Genomic DNA, 13,320 nt, shown 5'->3' on the forward strand with positions numbered 1-13,320 from the left:
GACGTGAGAGCACTCCGCATTCCCCACACACTTGTTTGGCCAGAAGCTCCTTTGCGGCTAGAGGTCAGGCGTGGGTATTTTCTGGGCCCGAGAGTTTTGCTGCACGGGCGGACTGTTCAGGTCCCTCCAGACCCTGGGATGAGCAGTGATGGGCTCAGCTATTGGGGACGGTGACATGTGTGGTCCTGAGAGACGGTTGTCCCTACAGCTGGTTTGAGCTCTCGGGACATTCCCGGTGACTCCTGCTTCCAGAGGCCAGTTCTGGCCAGGACAGTTGGGGGTGGGGGCCTATATAGGCACGGGCCACAAGTGCTCAACAGTTGCTTTCAAACAAAGGTTCCTGGGCCAGGAGGCACCAGGCTGTGGCTGTGGGGTTTGCCTGTCCTTTGGGGAGTGGCCAGGTTGGTGCTCCCGCCAGTCTACATCCCCTGACCAGCACGTTGCTCTGCAGTCAGCCATTCATCAGAAAACAGTACATTGGAAGGGACGTGCCCAGGGTCTGCTGACCACAGTGCCCACTGGGTCCTGACACTTGGCTGCTTCCTACGTGTCTCGTGGCGCTTCAGGCATAGCCTTGACCTGGGGGTCGCTGTCGGCCACGGAGCTGGCGCCACAGGAGGCAGCGTCCCAGCCCTGGGCTGGGGCTGGGAACGTGGCCTTGGCCTAGAGTTGGCCCCTGCAGCAGTTCCTTCCCTGTGCTCATGTCACCACCATGGCGCCCGGAGCAGGTGCTGTGCGGAAGGTGCTGTTGGTCCACAGACTGTCCCCTAGCTTCCCTGGTCCACTGCCTGATACCAGCTCCAACCTCTTGATCTTTGTAGCCACACAGCTGAGAGCATCTATGAAGCCCAACATTCAGAAGGTCCGTTCACTGTGGGGCTTGTTTCTAACCTGTTGGGAATGTGGCGGGTGGGCGGCTGACTCGTTTGTCCCAGGTCAGAAAACGTCTCTCTGGGGCAGGGTCCACGACTTGTCTTCCCAGTCCTCTCCTTTCTTCAACCGTGTCAGCGTCCTGTAGCCTCCCGGGTCTGACTGTGGCTGTGCTGGCCACTCCCTTATATCCTGGATCTAAGTGGCGGGGGACCCCTGCCCTCCCTGGTCGCTGGCTGTTCTCCGGGCACCTGCACCTGCTGCGGAGGGCCTGGCTCCTCTAGGCACCTCCAGTAGGGCCTCCCGCTGCCCTGGCAGGCAGGCCCGCGTCCCCGCAGCACCCACTCGCCTTCCTGGGTGGGCAGGAGGGAAGGAGGGCAGCCGAGGGCCAGCTCCTTCCACCCTGGACTCGGCTGCGTGCATGTCTAAGCCCTTTGCACACTCCCACCCTCCTCCGCTACCCTCATGGGCCCAGCTGTCCTGTCAAACCCCCGGCATGGGGCGCGCCCTGGCACGTGGGGCCCGCCGAGGTCCGCCGGCCGGGAGGGGGCGCAGGAGCCCGGCCTTACGAGGGGGCGGCAACTGCGGCCGGAAGTCCCTCCCCGGCACACCGGAAGGAGTCGGGAGGGAGGCGACTGCGGAAGGGAAAGAAGTGCCTACCCGTGCGGTGCGGTCCTTTCGCGCTTGGGTTCCGGCCCCAGCCGACCCCACTGTCACCCCGGCCTCAGCCCGACCCAGGCTCGCAAACTGGCCTCGCCATGCCACCACCACAACTCGGTCCCCACCGCGTCCGACGGCTGGGAGGCGGGCGGTCCCGTGCAGCTGTTGCAGGCGGTAGACACGGAGTACACGGCGGACTCGGTGGAGTGGTGCCCGCTGGACGGCTTCAGGCACGTGCTGGCGTGCGGCACCTACCAGCTGCGGGAGCCGGAGAACGAGGTGCGCGGGGCCTGGCCCTGGCGGTCTGGCCGTGCGTCTCCGGGCGAGTGGCCGCGCGCAGGGAGGTCTGGAGAGGCAGAGCCACCCCGGCCCCCCCTCCCCACCCCCATGGCCAGACCTCTCTGGTCTGCGGCCGGAGCTGAAAGACGAGTGCCTTGTGGAGTCACAGGAGGTGGCGGTGCGGCGTTGGCCTTGTGGCCTGGGGGTAGATCAGCAGCAGCGTCTCTGAAGCAGAAGGCTCTCTGGCTGCAGCGTGGCTCCAGCTGATGGGTCAAGTCTCAAGTAAAGAGAAAACGGGGCTGTGTGGGGACTGCACGCATCTGTGGGAGCGGACATGTGGGCCCAAACCGCGACCCTTAGGGGTGACAGCTGGCGCTGGAGCACAGGCCTCAGCCAGGACCGCCCCTGTGCGGCCCTGAGCGCAGCCGGCCCCTGTTGGCTGGCGTAGAAGGAGGCCCTGTGCTGGGCCAGCACGTCTGCACACACCGGTGGGAGGGGACATTTCTCCAGCTCAGAAAGTCGGGGCAGCTCCCAGGCAGGATCCGGCTCCGCAGCCCTCTCTTCCTCGCTCCCTGCCCCACCGTCAGCCTCTGTCAGGGTCACCTGGACACACCTGCATCTTTTGTAGAGCGAACGGGACGTTCCTGAGCCTCAGGCCCGGTTAGGCCGTCTCTACCTGTACAGCTGCAATGACCCCTCTGCTTGCTCCCTGGCTGAGATCCAAAGAAGAGACACGTCTGCCATCCTGGACATGAAATGGTACGGACTTGCTAGCAACCCCATGGCCTGGAATCGCGTCACTGGCGGGGAGCCTGATGCCCAGCAGCGTCCCACCGACGGGCAGCCTCCGAGCTGTGGCTCGTCTCTTCACCGTCCTGCCCACCTGCGGGCACTTGCGGGGTGATGCAGCCTTGGGGTTCATTTCCTTTGTCAGTCTCCGAGCCCCAGAGTCAGTATCATTCTGAGAAGTGGTGCTGGTTTGATTTGTAAGCCGGGAACCTTGTTGGAACGGGGTTGTAGGCTCCAAAACAGCGTAGGGCAGCGGTCGGCAAACCGCGGCTCGCGAGCCACATGCGGCTCTTTGGCCCCTTGAGTGTGGCTCGGCGTTAGAACCACTTCTTCACAGTAGACTCGACCAGGCCGAAAACCGACTTCTGCGCATGGGCCACGAAGTTTCAATCGCACTGTACGTGCACGCCCGCACGTGGCATTTTGTGGAAGAGCCACACTCAAGGGGCCAAAGAGGCGCATGTTGGCTCGCGAGCCGCGGTTTGCCGACCACTGGTGTAGGGGCTTCCAGGTGAATGGCAAGTTCCTGGGGTGCATTATGCTGTCCCGTGTCCCCCGTTCTGACTGGCACGTGAACTCTCCCCTCAGGTGCCACGTCCCGGTGGCTGGCCATGCCCTCTTGGCTGTGGCCGATGCTGATGGGCTCATAGGGCTGTTCCAGCTGCTGGGGTCCAAGGTCAGTGGCTGGGGACGGGTGTCCTTGGGGTTGGAGGGAACCCAATGGAGAGGGTTTGGGGGGGAGCGTCTCCCTTGGGGTAGTCTCTGTGCAGGGAAGTCTCGCACGCTGCAGTCTAAGGCAGCCACAGCCCATTTATTTATTTTTTTTAAATTTATTTTTTATTTATTTTAATGTATTTTATTGATTTTTTACAGAGAGGGAGAGAGAGTTAGAAACATGGATGAAAAAGAAACATCGATCAGCTGCCTCCTGCACACCTCCCACTGGGGATGTGCCCGCAACCAAGGTACATGCCCTTGACTGGAATCGAACCCGGGACCCTTCAGTCCGCAGGCCGACGCTCTATCCACTGAGCCACACCGGTCAGGGCAACACAGCCCATTTTAAAGTGTTGGGTTCTGCCTCTCACTCTGAGAGGAGGTCCCTTATGTGTCACCCGCAGAAGGGCTGGCGTGACGGGCTGCTGGTTTACCTGTCGATGGATCTGAAAGGTCTTCTGTGAGGAGAGCCTGGACCACCGTCCTTTTTTTTTTTTTACAGTATATTTTTATTGATTTCAGAGAGGAAGGGAGAGGGAGAAGGAGAGGGAGGGAGAAACATCAATGGTGAGAGGGAATGACTGATCAGCTGTCTCCTGCACGCCCCCAACTGGGGATCGAGCCCACAGCCATGACCTCCTGGTTTATAGGTTGGCGCTCAGCCATTGAGCCACACCGGCCGGGCAGCAGTGACTTTCTTACGTGGGACCTGCCCTTCTCAGTGACAGCTGGGAGAGCACACGATCGCAGCGGGGACTGGCTGGGTGTTTGACAGCAGCCCTGATCCTTGGGAGCCTGGAGGGGAGGGGAGGGGAGGGGAGGGGACAGCCCCCAGGCCATGCCTGCTCTGGAGGGCTGGAGCAGAGGCCCAGGGGCGCCGGGCCCGTGGCAGCGGAGGGCTTGTGTGGAAAGGCCTTGTTCCTGGCCGCGGGAGCAGCCGCTTGTCCTGGGAACAAGGGAGGAAGACGGGGCCCAGGGACCGGACTGAGGCCCAGGGCCCGCGATCGAGGCCGGAGCCCTAAACCGGGAGCTGCCTGTGGTGGGTTAAGTGGGTCCAGGTTGTGTGATGAAACCTCCGTAGATGTTAGGAGAGAGAGACAGCGCTGTAGGGGCCAGTCGTGGCTTCTGAAAAGGAAACCAGAGGAAAGTGTCTGTTGTCTGTGTCTGAAGACCCAGCAGCCTGGGGAGCTGAGGGCGGCCACCGGGGCCCTTCCAAGCCCATAGGGGTGTGATAGGTTGGGCGGGGTGGGGGGCGGGGGGCGCGGACAGGCAGCAAGGGGCTGAGGAGAGATGCTGCTTCCCCAAGGTCAGGGCTGGGAATTCCTCCTGCAGGTGTGTGAGCTCTCGCGTCTCCCAGTGAGTGCAGACGTTCACCTGGGAGTGCAGGAGGGCGAGAGGGAGTGGCGGCCGCCGGAGCTGGAGGCTGACCTCCAGGGTCCCGGGCCGCCCTTGACGCGGTCTCTCCCCCAGGAGACCACCTACACCCTGCAGCCGTTTGCCAGCTTTGCCCTGAGCAAGCGGTGTCTGGCCTTGTCCCTGGATTGGTCCACTGGGAAGGCGGGAAGGTAAGGGCCACGTCTCCGCGCTGACGGCGCATTCCTGCTTTTGTGCGGGAGCATCGGCACCACCTGTGCCGCCCTGGCTGCGGCTCCCTAGACCCGGGGGTGTCATGCCAGCCCCCCAAGGACAGAAACCCCAGCCTTCTAGATACAGGGTGGCGTCTCCATCCGGAGAGGCTGACACTGATTTATTTCCACAGGCTGAGTGGGAGCTCTGCTTGCCAGGTGCCCAAGCAAGCTGCTTACACACCGTGCCCACGTGCCAGGCCCATGCAGAGCCGCCCGGGACAGGTGTCGGGGGCACAGCGTGGCACTGCTTGGGGACCTGAAGAGGTGATGCGTTGGGTCTGAGTGACGTTCAGCGGGTTCTCCATTGCTCCCGTGTCTAGGGACAGTGACCAGCCCTTAAAAATCATCAGCAGCGACTCCAAGGGCCAGCTGCACCTGCTCAAGCTGGACGAGGCGGGGTCCGGGCTGCAGGAGGTGGCCACCTGGCAGGCCCACCAATTCGAGGCCTGGATTGCCGCTTTCAATTACTGGCAGACGGAAGTGGTGTACTCAGGTGGGTCCCCTGTGCTGGGCGGCAGTCACGCGTCGGCATCACGCTCCCCCTCTCCCCGAACGCCCAGTGCGCTGGGAGGAGCGAGCACACGAGGCGCCGTCGGGCATGACCCTGGCCTCACTGGGATCAGAGACCTCGTGTGCAGAATGCGCTTCCTGGGGCAAAAGCTGTGGCTGGTCCCCACCTCAGCACAGCGGCGCCCGCGGCAGGATCTGCGGGTCCTGGGGGACGCTGACGGGCAGTGGTGCGGGAGCCCTGCCTCTGGTGCTGTCTGTGCCTTCGGCAGAGGCCCCAGCGAGGCCGGTGCTTGTGGGTCCCGGGGGCTCGGGAGCTGGTTTTCACGTTGCCACTGCCTTTGTGGGGGTTTACCTTCCTGAGTGAAAGGGGGTGGGAGAGAGGGGTCGACTTCCTGGTGCTGCGACTTGGGGACGAGAAGGGAAGGGTGGCCTGTTCAGCCTCTGGTCCAGGCAGGGTTCTGCCCCCGGAGGTGGCGGCCTTGGTCTCTGAAGGGACAGGAGAGGAGCCGCTGCAGGTGCAGGATGCAAAGATCCCACCTATTCCTTCTCCGTCCCTGGCTGGGAGGAGCGGTGGGCTCTTCCGTCAGACCCAGGGGGCTGGGCGGGCTCGCCCCCACCAGAGCCGCTCCTGCCAAGGTTCTGGCCGCAGCCCCCAGGCCAGCGGCCCCTTCGGCCCATCGTGCTTGGCCCCTCACCAGCATTCGGCATGTGACCCTGCGTCTGGACCCGGGCTCCCCTGGCCGCTCCCCTCCTGCTCTCCGCCTCCGTCCTCGCTCTGCAGGGTGGCTCTCCTGAGCTCAGGCACTGTCTCTGCTGGAGACATCCGCCCTTGGTCCTCCATCCTGGGACCTGCCCCGGAGCCCCCACCCCTGTTGGTGGATGGCACCCCTGCTCTTCTCTCCTTTTTTAAAAATGTGGGACGCTTCACGAATTTGCGAGTCATCCTTGCGCAGGGGCCATGCTAATCTCCGTATCGTCTTAAATTTAGTATGCGTACGGCCAAAGCGAGCACCTGCTGGTAACGTCCGGCCCCGGCACAGGGTTTGGTGGCCACATCAGAAACCCCTGCCTCCTCGCGCCTCCCGGGGTCCACGCCTTGTTGGTCTTCTCAGGTCTCGGCCCTGGCCGCCTCTTTCTCTCCTCCGTCCAGCCTCCGTCTCCTCTCTCTGTCGTGGCTCATCCTGTGTTTCATGCTTACCTTCCCTCAGGGCGGGTCCTTAAACAGCCTCAGAAAACAATGAGGATTTCTTTTCTTTTTTTTTTTTTTTAAATATATTTTATTGACTTTTTTTACAGAGAGGAAGGGAGAGGGAGAGAGAGCTAGAAACATCGATGAGAGAGAAACATCGATCAGCTGCCTCCTGCACACCTCCCACTGGGGATGTGCCCGCAACCAAGGTACATGCCCTTGACCGGAATCGAACCCGGGACCTTTCAGTCCACAGGCTGACGCTCTATCCACTGAGCCAAACCAATCAGGGCAACAATGAGGATTTCATTTCATTCTCGAATTAGTCCCTCTGCCTTTCGGCTCAGCTCATGCAGGGCAGGGGTGTAGTGGGGCAGTGAGTTGATCATTCAGGACCAATTCAGTTAGAATTGGTTCACTGAGCACCTCCTGTGTGCAAGCGTGTTCTGGGTGCTTGGGGGCACATCGTGAGGGAGGGACAGTCCCTGCCTTCACTGAGCCCACATTGATGGGAGGAGATGGACAGAACCCGACACCAAATATACAGTAAGTTAGCCAATCGCACAGGAGGGCTGAGGCCATAGGTGCTGGTAAGGAAGAAGGTAGGATAGGGCCAGGGGCCAGGGTGCTGCACCGGGGTGCAGACGTTCCCGTTACAGAGCCGGTCTTGGCGGGGAGGGCCTAGAGTGGGGGGTGGGGTGAAGTGGGCAGTGGGGGAGCCTGGCGTGCTGGACAGCCGAGAGGAGCCAGCACGGCCAGCGTGACAGGAGGGACTGTTCGTGCAGGAGCAGGTGACACAGGTCACGGCCAAGGGCAGGGCCGTGCAGGCAGCCCGGGAGGACCTTGGCCTCTGCTGGTGTAATGGAGCCGTCACAGCAGCTCTGATCGCTGGTCCTCACTCGGAGTTCCGCCACGGGGCCCTGGGAAGGTCCCCGTCACCCCTGCCGCGGAGCTGCCAGCTATCCCTCTTCCCCTGCAGGCGCCTCTCCGAGTCTAAAGGCAGTTGTGGCTCAGGGTGCCTGTGCGGGGTGCTGCCTGGGGCTCTTCAGTCTCGTGGCAACCAGAAACCCCAGGAAAAGTGGCCCCTCACAGACTCGAGTTCCCTCCCCGAGACACGGCCACCTGCTGCTACAGTGCCATTGTCAGCGGCGCTTCTCTCCCACAGGTGGGGACGACGGCCTGCTGAAAGGCTGGGACACCAGGGTACTTGGCGCACCTGTGTTCACCAGCAAGAGGTAAATCCAGGGGCCGGCGGTGGGCTGACCGCGCCGCGTCCGCCTGCGCCCGTGCGCCTCCCGGAGCGGCGGCCTGCCCTGCGCCTGCTGAGGTCTTGCCCTTCGGTTACAGACACTGCATGGGGGTGTGCAGCATCCAGAGTAACCCCCACCAGGAGGGCATCCTGGCCACGGGGAGGTGAGGCCGCGGCCGTTCCTGAGCCCTTCCTGCGCCCTCCCTTCCTGTCCTTGGGCCAGGGTGCGGGTGCGGGGAGGGGGACTCGGTCCCAGGTCCTGCTGAGCGGGGTGGTCTCCCGGAGACGTTCCTGCACTGGGGCCCTGTCGTTGGGTTTCAGCTATGACGAGCACGTTCTGCTGTGGGACACGCGGAACATGAAGCAGCCGTTCGCAGACGTGCCTGTGCAGGGCGGGGTGTGGCGGCTCCGGTGGCACCCCCTGCAAGGCCACCTGCTCCTGGCGGCCTGCATGCACGGTGGCTTCAGTATCATCGACTGCCAGCAGGCCACGGGTGAGTGGGGCTCCCAGCCTCCTGCCCCGCACATCCCAGCGTCCCCCAGGCCCGGCTGTGAGCGCACTGGAGTCTCAGCTGCCAGCACTCTGCCCTGGAGCTGTAGTTCTTCCCTGAGCAGCTCGGTTGTTCTGGAACCTTCTGCGTTGCAGGGGACCTCTGTGCCAGGAGCCTTCGCACTCGTCACGTTCCTAACCACCCTTGGCCCACCTTCTGCCTTGTCCTTCCTGCCGGCAGACAGTGTGGTCTGCACGGCCAGGTGCCCCCAACGTGCTTTCCCGTCCTCTCCTGCTCGACTCTCCCTGTGGGCGGAACCAGCACCGGTTCCGCCAGCTCTGCTGGGCCGTCCTGCAGTGTGTGCTCTGGCAGGTGCTGGGAATCGCCAAGCGTCGACCTAGCCTGCACGGCCCGGCTTCGTCCTTGCGCGTTCTGATTGCGACTCTGATCGCTGTGACCCTGACCCTGCACGTGGGGGGCACCGGTGGCCACCCTTTGGGCTCTGCGACTTCCCAGCTGGTGACTGCTCTGCGCTCACATCCTCACTGGCCCTGGCGTTCCCCAGCGGCTCCTCCAGCCTCGGCCCTGCCCTGGGCCCGGACCCCTCAGGGTCGGACCCCTCACTTCTTCTTCTGGTCGTGTTGCTCTGACCTTCGGCAGCTTTGTGCCTTCTGGACGGAGGCCTGGCCTCTTCCCAGTCCCACCTCCAGCCTCAAAGCTGCCACAGCAACTCACCGCCAGGAAACCGCTCACGTTCCAGCTCTTCAAGCTGAGCATGCTGACCGGGACCTTCCAGCCTGGTCGCCACGCCCCGGGCCTTCCCCTCGTCCCCGTGTTTGTGGTTCCCCGGGAGCCGTGTTCTCCCTGCCTTGCCCTCTGCGGGCAGCTCCTTGGTCCTCAGCTGCGCACGTGTCCTGCCAGCCAGGCCGGGTGCTCTCAGGTGCACGGTGCATCACGCCTGGTGTCGGCCTGCCTCTCTGTCCACTCGCGCCCACTCCCGTGACAGTGGTGCTCGCCCGTCTCCCTGTGAAGGGTGGGCAGGGCCATCGGCCGGGAGGGGTGGGGGGCGGTGTTTGACTGACGAGACCGGCTCTGCGTAACGTTGCATTTCCTGTTCTGTCTCCGTCCAGAGAAGCAGCAGGACACGTGCACGGTCTCTGTGTCCCACACGCTGCCCAGATCCCTGCTGTACGGAGCCGACTGGTCCTGGCTCACCTTCTGCCATCTGCCCGAGACCCAGCCGTCATCCTACTTAGAGTCCTTATCCGGCACGGACCTAGGAGCCGGAACAGAAGACGAGGCTGGAGGCCAGTTGCCAGGACCTCCCCGTCCTGGTAGTCTAGCAGACGACGGGAGTGGAAGTAAGGAAAGGCCTTCTCCCCAGCCGTCCACAGAGGGCGTGAGGAAGAGCAGCAGCCAGCTGCTCAGCCCAAGGACCAAGATCTGTGTCTGTGACTCGGGCATGGAAACAGCCGACCTTGACATCAACCTGCTAGCCACTTGCTCCTTCTATGACCACGTTCTTCACCTCTGGAGGTGGGAGAACAGCTGAGCCAGGGAGCAGGTCCCGGCTCAGGATCATAAAGACCAGGCCGTGAACGAGCTGCCTCAGACCCTCACTGGGGTTTGCTGGTCTCCGGCGCCTAGCGTAGGGCTGCATCTCGGGGAGTCTGCAGTGTGGACAGTCAGGAGCTGTTGGCTTCTCAGTCACCCTTATCTGCGGGGTCCTTCCAACAGTGACTCTGGCCCTGACTGGTGTGGTTAGTGGGTAGAGCGCCGGCCTGCAGGCCGAAGGGTCCCAGGTTCAGTTCCGGCCAAGGGCACATGCTTGGGTTGTGGGCTCGGTCCCCAGTGGAGGGTGTGCAGGAGGCAGCCGATCCATGATTCTCTCTCATCAGTGATATTATTTCTCCCTCTGGAATCAATTAAAAAAAACAAAACCACAAAGTAACGGAGGTTCTGGCCGGGAGGGCCGCTCCCAGCTCTCAGGCTTGTCTCATGTGGATCTGACTTTCGGTTCTTCCCGCTCATTTAAGCTATGTTTATAGTGATTATATCAGCAGATTCTACACGAACTTCTAAAAGACCGCCTACCTCGGGAGGCACGGGAAGTGCTCTGTATGTGCCGGCTTCGCAGCCAGCGAAAGGGTGTGGGTGGAGCTGCCTTAGCTGTGGGCAAAGCGGGGTGGGCTCCTTACACTTCCTCATCGTGGCTTCCGGGGAACCGAGGAGCTTCCCCATGCTGCACATGGGAAACCCAGACACGCAACTGGGCTCCCGACCCCCGATTTTCAGACACGTTCGTGGTCGCCACGGGCCACTGTTGAATTTGCAAAATTGTCAGCGTCACCGGGGGAGACAGGTGTTGGGCCAGAAACGTGCACTTCCAGTTTCTCACTTTCTGAGGATGCAGCGCAGCACGCGGGCAGGTCAGGACGTGCTGGGTCATTCTAGCTAACTGGTCAGTTCCCGGCCCGGCTGTTTACCGGCCTTTGGAGCTTCAGTTCCTTAAGGGTCAGCCAAGTACTAAGATCACAAAACCCGAGGGCTTGCCACTGAAACAGGCCGGACACGGGAACACCAAGTGAGACCCGAGACTTTGGACCTCGTTCTTGGTTCGCCCCCAAGGGAGCAGCGCCTTTTACCTGACATGCCCCCGCCCCGCCAATAGCTGCTCTGGAACCCGTGATAAGGGTCACCCCAGGTCTGGGTGAAGGGCCAAAGGGATGGACTGGCGGCGTGGACACGTGGCGCGGAACCACGGGAAGGGGCCGAGACCGCCCTCTGGGTCGCTCCGCCCTACCCTCCGTCTCACAAGGACCACACGCCGAGCACACGCGCGAAGGTAGCCACGGCCTTTAATGAGCGCCAGGGGAGGGGACGGAGACGCCGGGGTCGCGGGGGCCCCGCCGGGGCTAGCGCGGGAAGTTCTTGGGGTACAGCTGGAAGAGCTTGCCCTCCTGCGTGGGCTCGAAGCCGTACTTCTCCAGGCGCTCGGGGTCGAAGGTGCCGGCCCTGAAGTCCTCCTCGATGGCGGGCGCCACCGCCTCGCGGAAGAGCTGCTCGGCCGTCAGGGGCGTGTCGGTGCCCGCGGGCGCGCGGTAGTTCACGTAGGGCTTGAGCTTGAAGCCGGCCAGGTCGGGCACCACCAGCTCGGGCACCTGCTCCTTGATCAGCAGGAACTTGCCGCCGCGGACGAGGTAGCCGGTGCCCTTGGCGCCGCGGCTCTTGTAGAAGGTGCGCGGGCCCCGCTTGCTGGTCCACTTGCTCATGCGGTCGGCGCCGCGGACCACGCAGCGCGCCGCCGCGGCCAGGAGCCCCATGCTGCCGCCGCCGCCACTGCTCTCGTGCGCCCCGGGCCCTCCGCGGCGCGCTTCCGGCACTAGAAGCGGCTTCCGGCGCCCGCCCCCCGCGCCGCAGCAAGAGCCGCTCCGATTGGCTGCGCCGCGCCCAATGCGCAGCCGCGGCCCTGCGACGGGGCGGGACCGGAGGGGACCCGGCCAATGCGCGGGGAGAGCCGGCGTCGTGCGCGGCGGCGAGAGCGCGGGCTCGGTGAGTGGCCGCCGCGCGCCCCGAGCTGCGACCCGCGTCCGGCCTGCGGGGAGGGGTGTCCCGCTGCTCCCCAACCCGCGCCGGGCGCACTCGGCCGCTGGGAGGAGCCGCAGCCCGCTCCTCTCGGGCCCCGGACACCAACCGTGCCCCCACCCGACGCCCCCAAACTCGTGCCCCCCGTAACTCCGACACCCCTTAACCATGTTGCTGCTGTAACACCAGCGCCCCTAACCGCGTCGCCCCTCACACCCCAGTAACAATGAAGCCCCCAAACGCGACGCCCCTCTTAACACCCATTTCCCTGTGACCCCGACGTCCCCCTACCCGTGACCCCTGAACCCTGAAGCCATGGTAACACCGATGCCCCTGTAATCGGACACCCCCTAACCTGATGCCCCTGTCACACTGACGCCCTGTTTACCCTGACACCCCATATCCCCCAAACCCCCAACTGACGCCTCCCTAACCCTGGTGCCCTCAGAACCCCAATGGCCCCCCTAAATCATGCCTGGTAATACTCCTGTTCCCTAGCCTCCACAGCCAGCCCAGACACCCCCTAACTTGCCACTCCCACTAATCCTGACATCCCCCAACCCTAGATATTCCTAACCCTGGACACCCCTACCCTGATATCCCCCCAACCTCAACCCCGGGCTCTGCAGGCCCCCAACCCTGGTGCCAGGGCCCTCAGCTCTGCACTGGGTCCCTCCCCTCTGGGCCCAGGCTGTCCCACCTAGAGGAGTGGCAGCAGGTGCTGGGGGGTGAGCTCTGCCTCACCCCAAGCTTGGGGGTGTGGGGAGATGGCCTGGTCCGGGCAGTAGCCGGCCACAGGGGGGTCCAGGCCTGCTGGCCTTGAGGGACTCAGAAAGGTTTCCCTGCGGGGTGAGGAGGGCACAGGACATTTGACCCCGTGAGCAAAGGCAACTGACCCCACACCTGCCGGCTCCCTGACTTCTCGGGGTGGGATTTTGTAAGAGAGAAACCCTCCCTTGCTCCCACTTTTCCTACGGGGCCCGGCCAGGTGAGCGGGGCTGGTCCCCTGGACCCAACACACCCACTTGAGGGCTCAGCCACACTGGATGGGAGGTCCCCAAGCCCGGGCCTCTGGGGAGGGTGCCCTCCGGCCTGTGCCCGGGCCAGCTTGGAACTGCCACTGGCAGGCACCAGGCCCGGGCCAGCTGCTCGCTGCCCTTGCTGGCTGGGCCGGCGTGGGGCCTGGGCGGCCACGTGAGGGCTGTTTACGGAGAGAGGAGTGGCTTGGTCCTTCGGGAAAGGCAGCTCCTCTTCACGGAGGAGTTCTTCGTCTGCGTCTTCCCGTCCATGGAAACAGATTTATTTATCTTAGTTTTGTTTGTTTGTTAATCCTCACCCGAGGGTATTTTCCCA

At 63.4% G+C, this 13,320-nt stretch overlaps 2 protein-coding genes across 6 annotated transcripts; one reads left to right on the forward strand and one right to left on the reverse strand.

Moving 5' to 3' along the window:
* Positions 1-1,483: 1,483 nt before the first annotated feature.
* On the forward strand, positions 1,484-10,391 carry DPH7 (diphthamide biosynthesis 7). 5 transcript variants are annotated; one of them, XM_080671089.1, is made up of 9 exons: positions 1,493-1,809; positions 2,438-2,568; positions 3,187-3,274; positions 4,786-4,880; positions 5,264-5,436; positions 7,808-7,877; positions 7,990-8,055; positions 8,213-8,385; positions 9,513-10,391. In XM_080671089.1, exons 2-9 carry the CDS (start codon positions 2,561-2,563, stop codon positions 9,932-9,934), a joined length of 1,095 nt encoding a protein of 364 aa, XP_080527215.1. In that variant the 5' UTR covers positions 1,493-1,809; positions 2,438-2,560; the 3' UTR covers positions 9,935-10,391. The 5 variants fall into 5 exon arrangements, with proteins under 5 accessions (XP_080527219.1, XP_080527215.1, XP_080527218.1 ...); XM_080671090.1 differs by having other exon boundaries at positions 1,513-2,091; positions 9,513-10,389; XM_080671092.1 differs by lacking the exon at positions 3,187-3,274 and having other exon boundaries at positions 1,498-1,809; positions 9,513-10,389.
* An 831-nt stretch (positions 10,392-11,222) lies between these two features.
* MRPL41 (mitochondrial ribosomal protein L41) lies at positions 11,223-11,760 on the reverse strand. Its single transcript, XM_080668525.1, has one exon. The coding sequence runs from the start codon at positions 11,703-11,705 to the stop codon at positions 11,298-11,300; it is 408 nt and encodes a 135-aa protein (XP_080524651.1). The 5' UTR covers positions 11,706-11,760; the 3' UTR covers positions 11,223-11,297.
* Between the last annotated feature and the right edge of the window lie 1,560 nt (positions 11,761-13,320).

This window comes from Plecotus auritus, assembly GCF_963455305.1.
Source record: "Plecotus auritus genome assembly, chromosome: 5".
NCBI lineage: Eukaryota > Metazoa > Chordata > Mammalia > Chiroptera > Vespertilionidae > Plecotus > Plecotus auritus.

Excerpts from the sequence above, each read along its gene's own strand:
- DPH7 (XM_080671089.1), top strand. Across the intron at positions 3,275-4,785 it reads TCCAGCTGCTGGGGTCCAAG|GAGACCACCTACACCCTGCA; the intron begins GTCAGTGGCTGG and ends TCTCTCCCCCAG. Across the intron at positions 8,386-9,512 it reads CGACTGCCAGCAGGCCACGG|AGAAGCAGCAGGACACGTGC; the intron begins GTGAGTGGGGCT and ends GTCTCCGTCCAG.
- MRPL41 (XM_080668525.1), bottom strand. The coding sequence starts at position 11,705 with ATGGGGCTCCTGGCCGCGGCGGCGCGCTGCGTGGTCCGCGGCGCCGAC.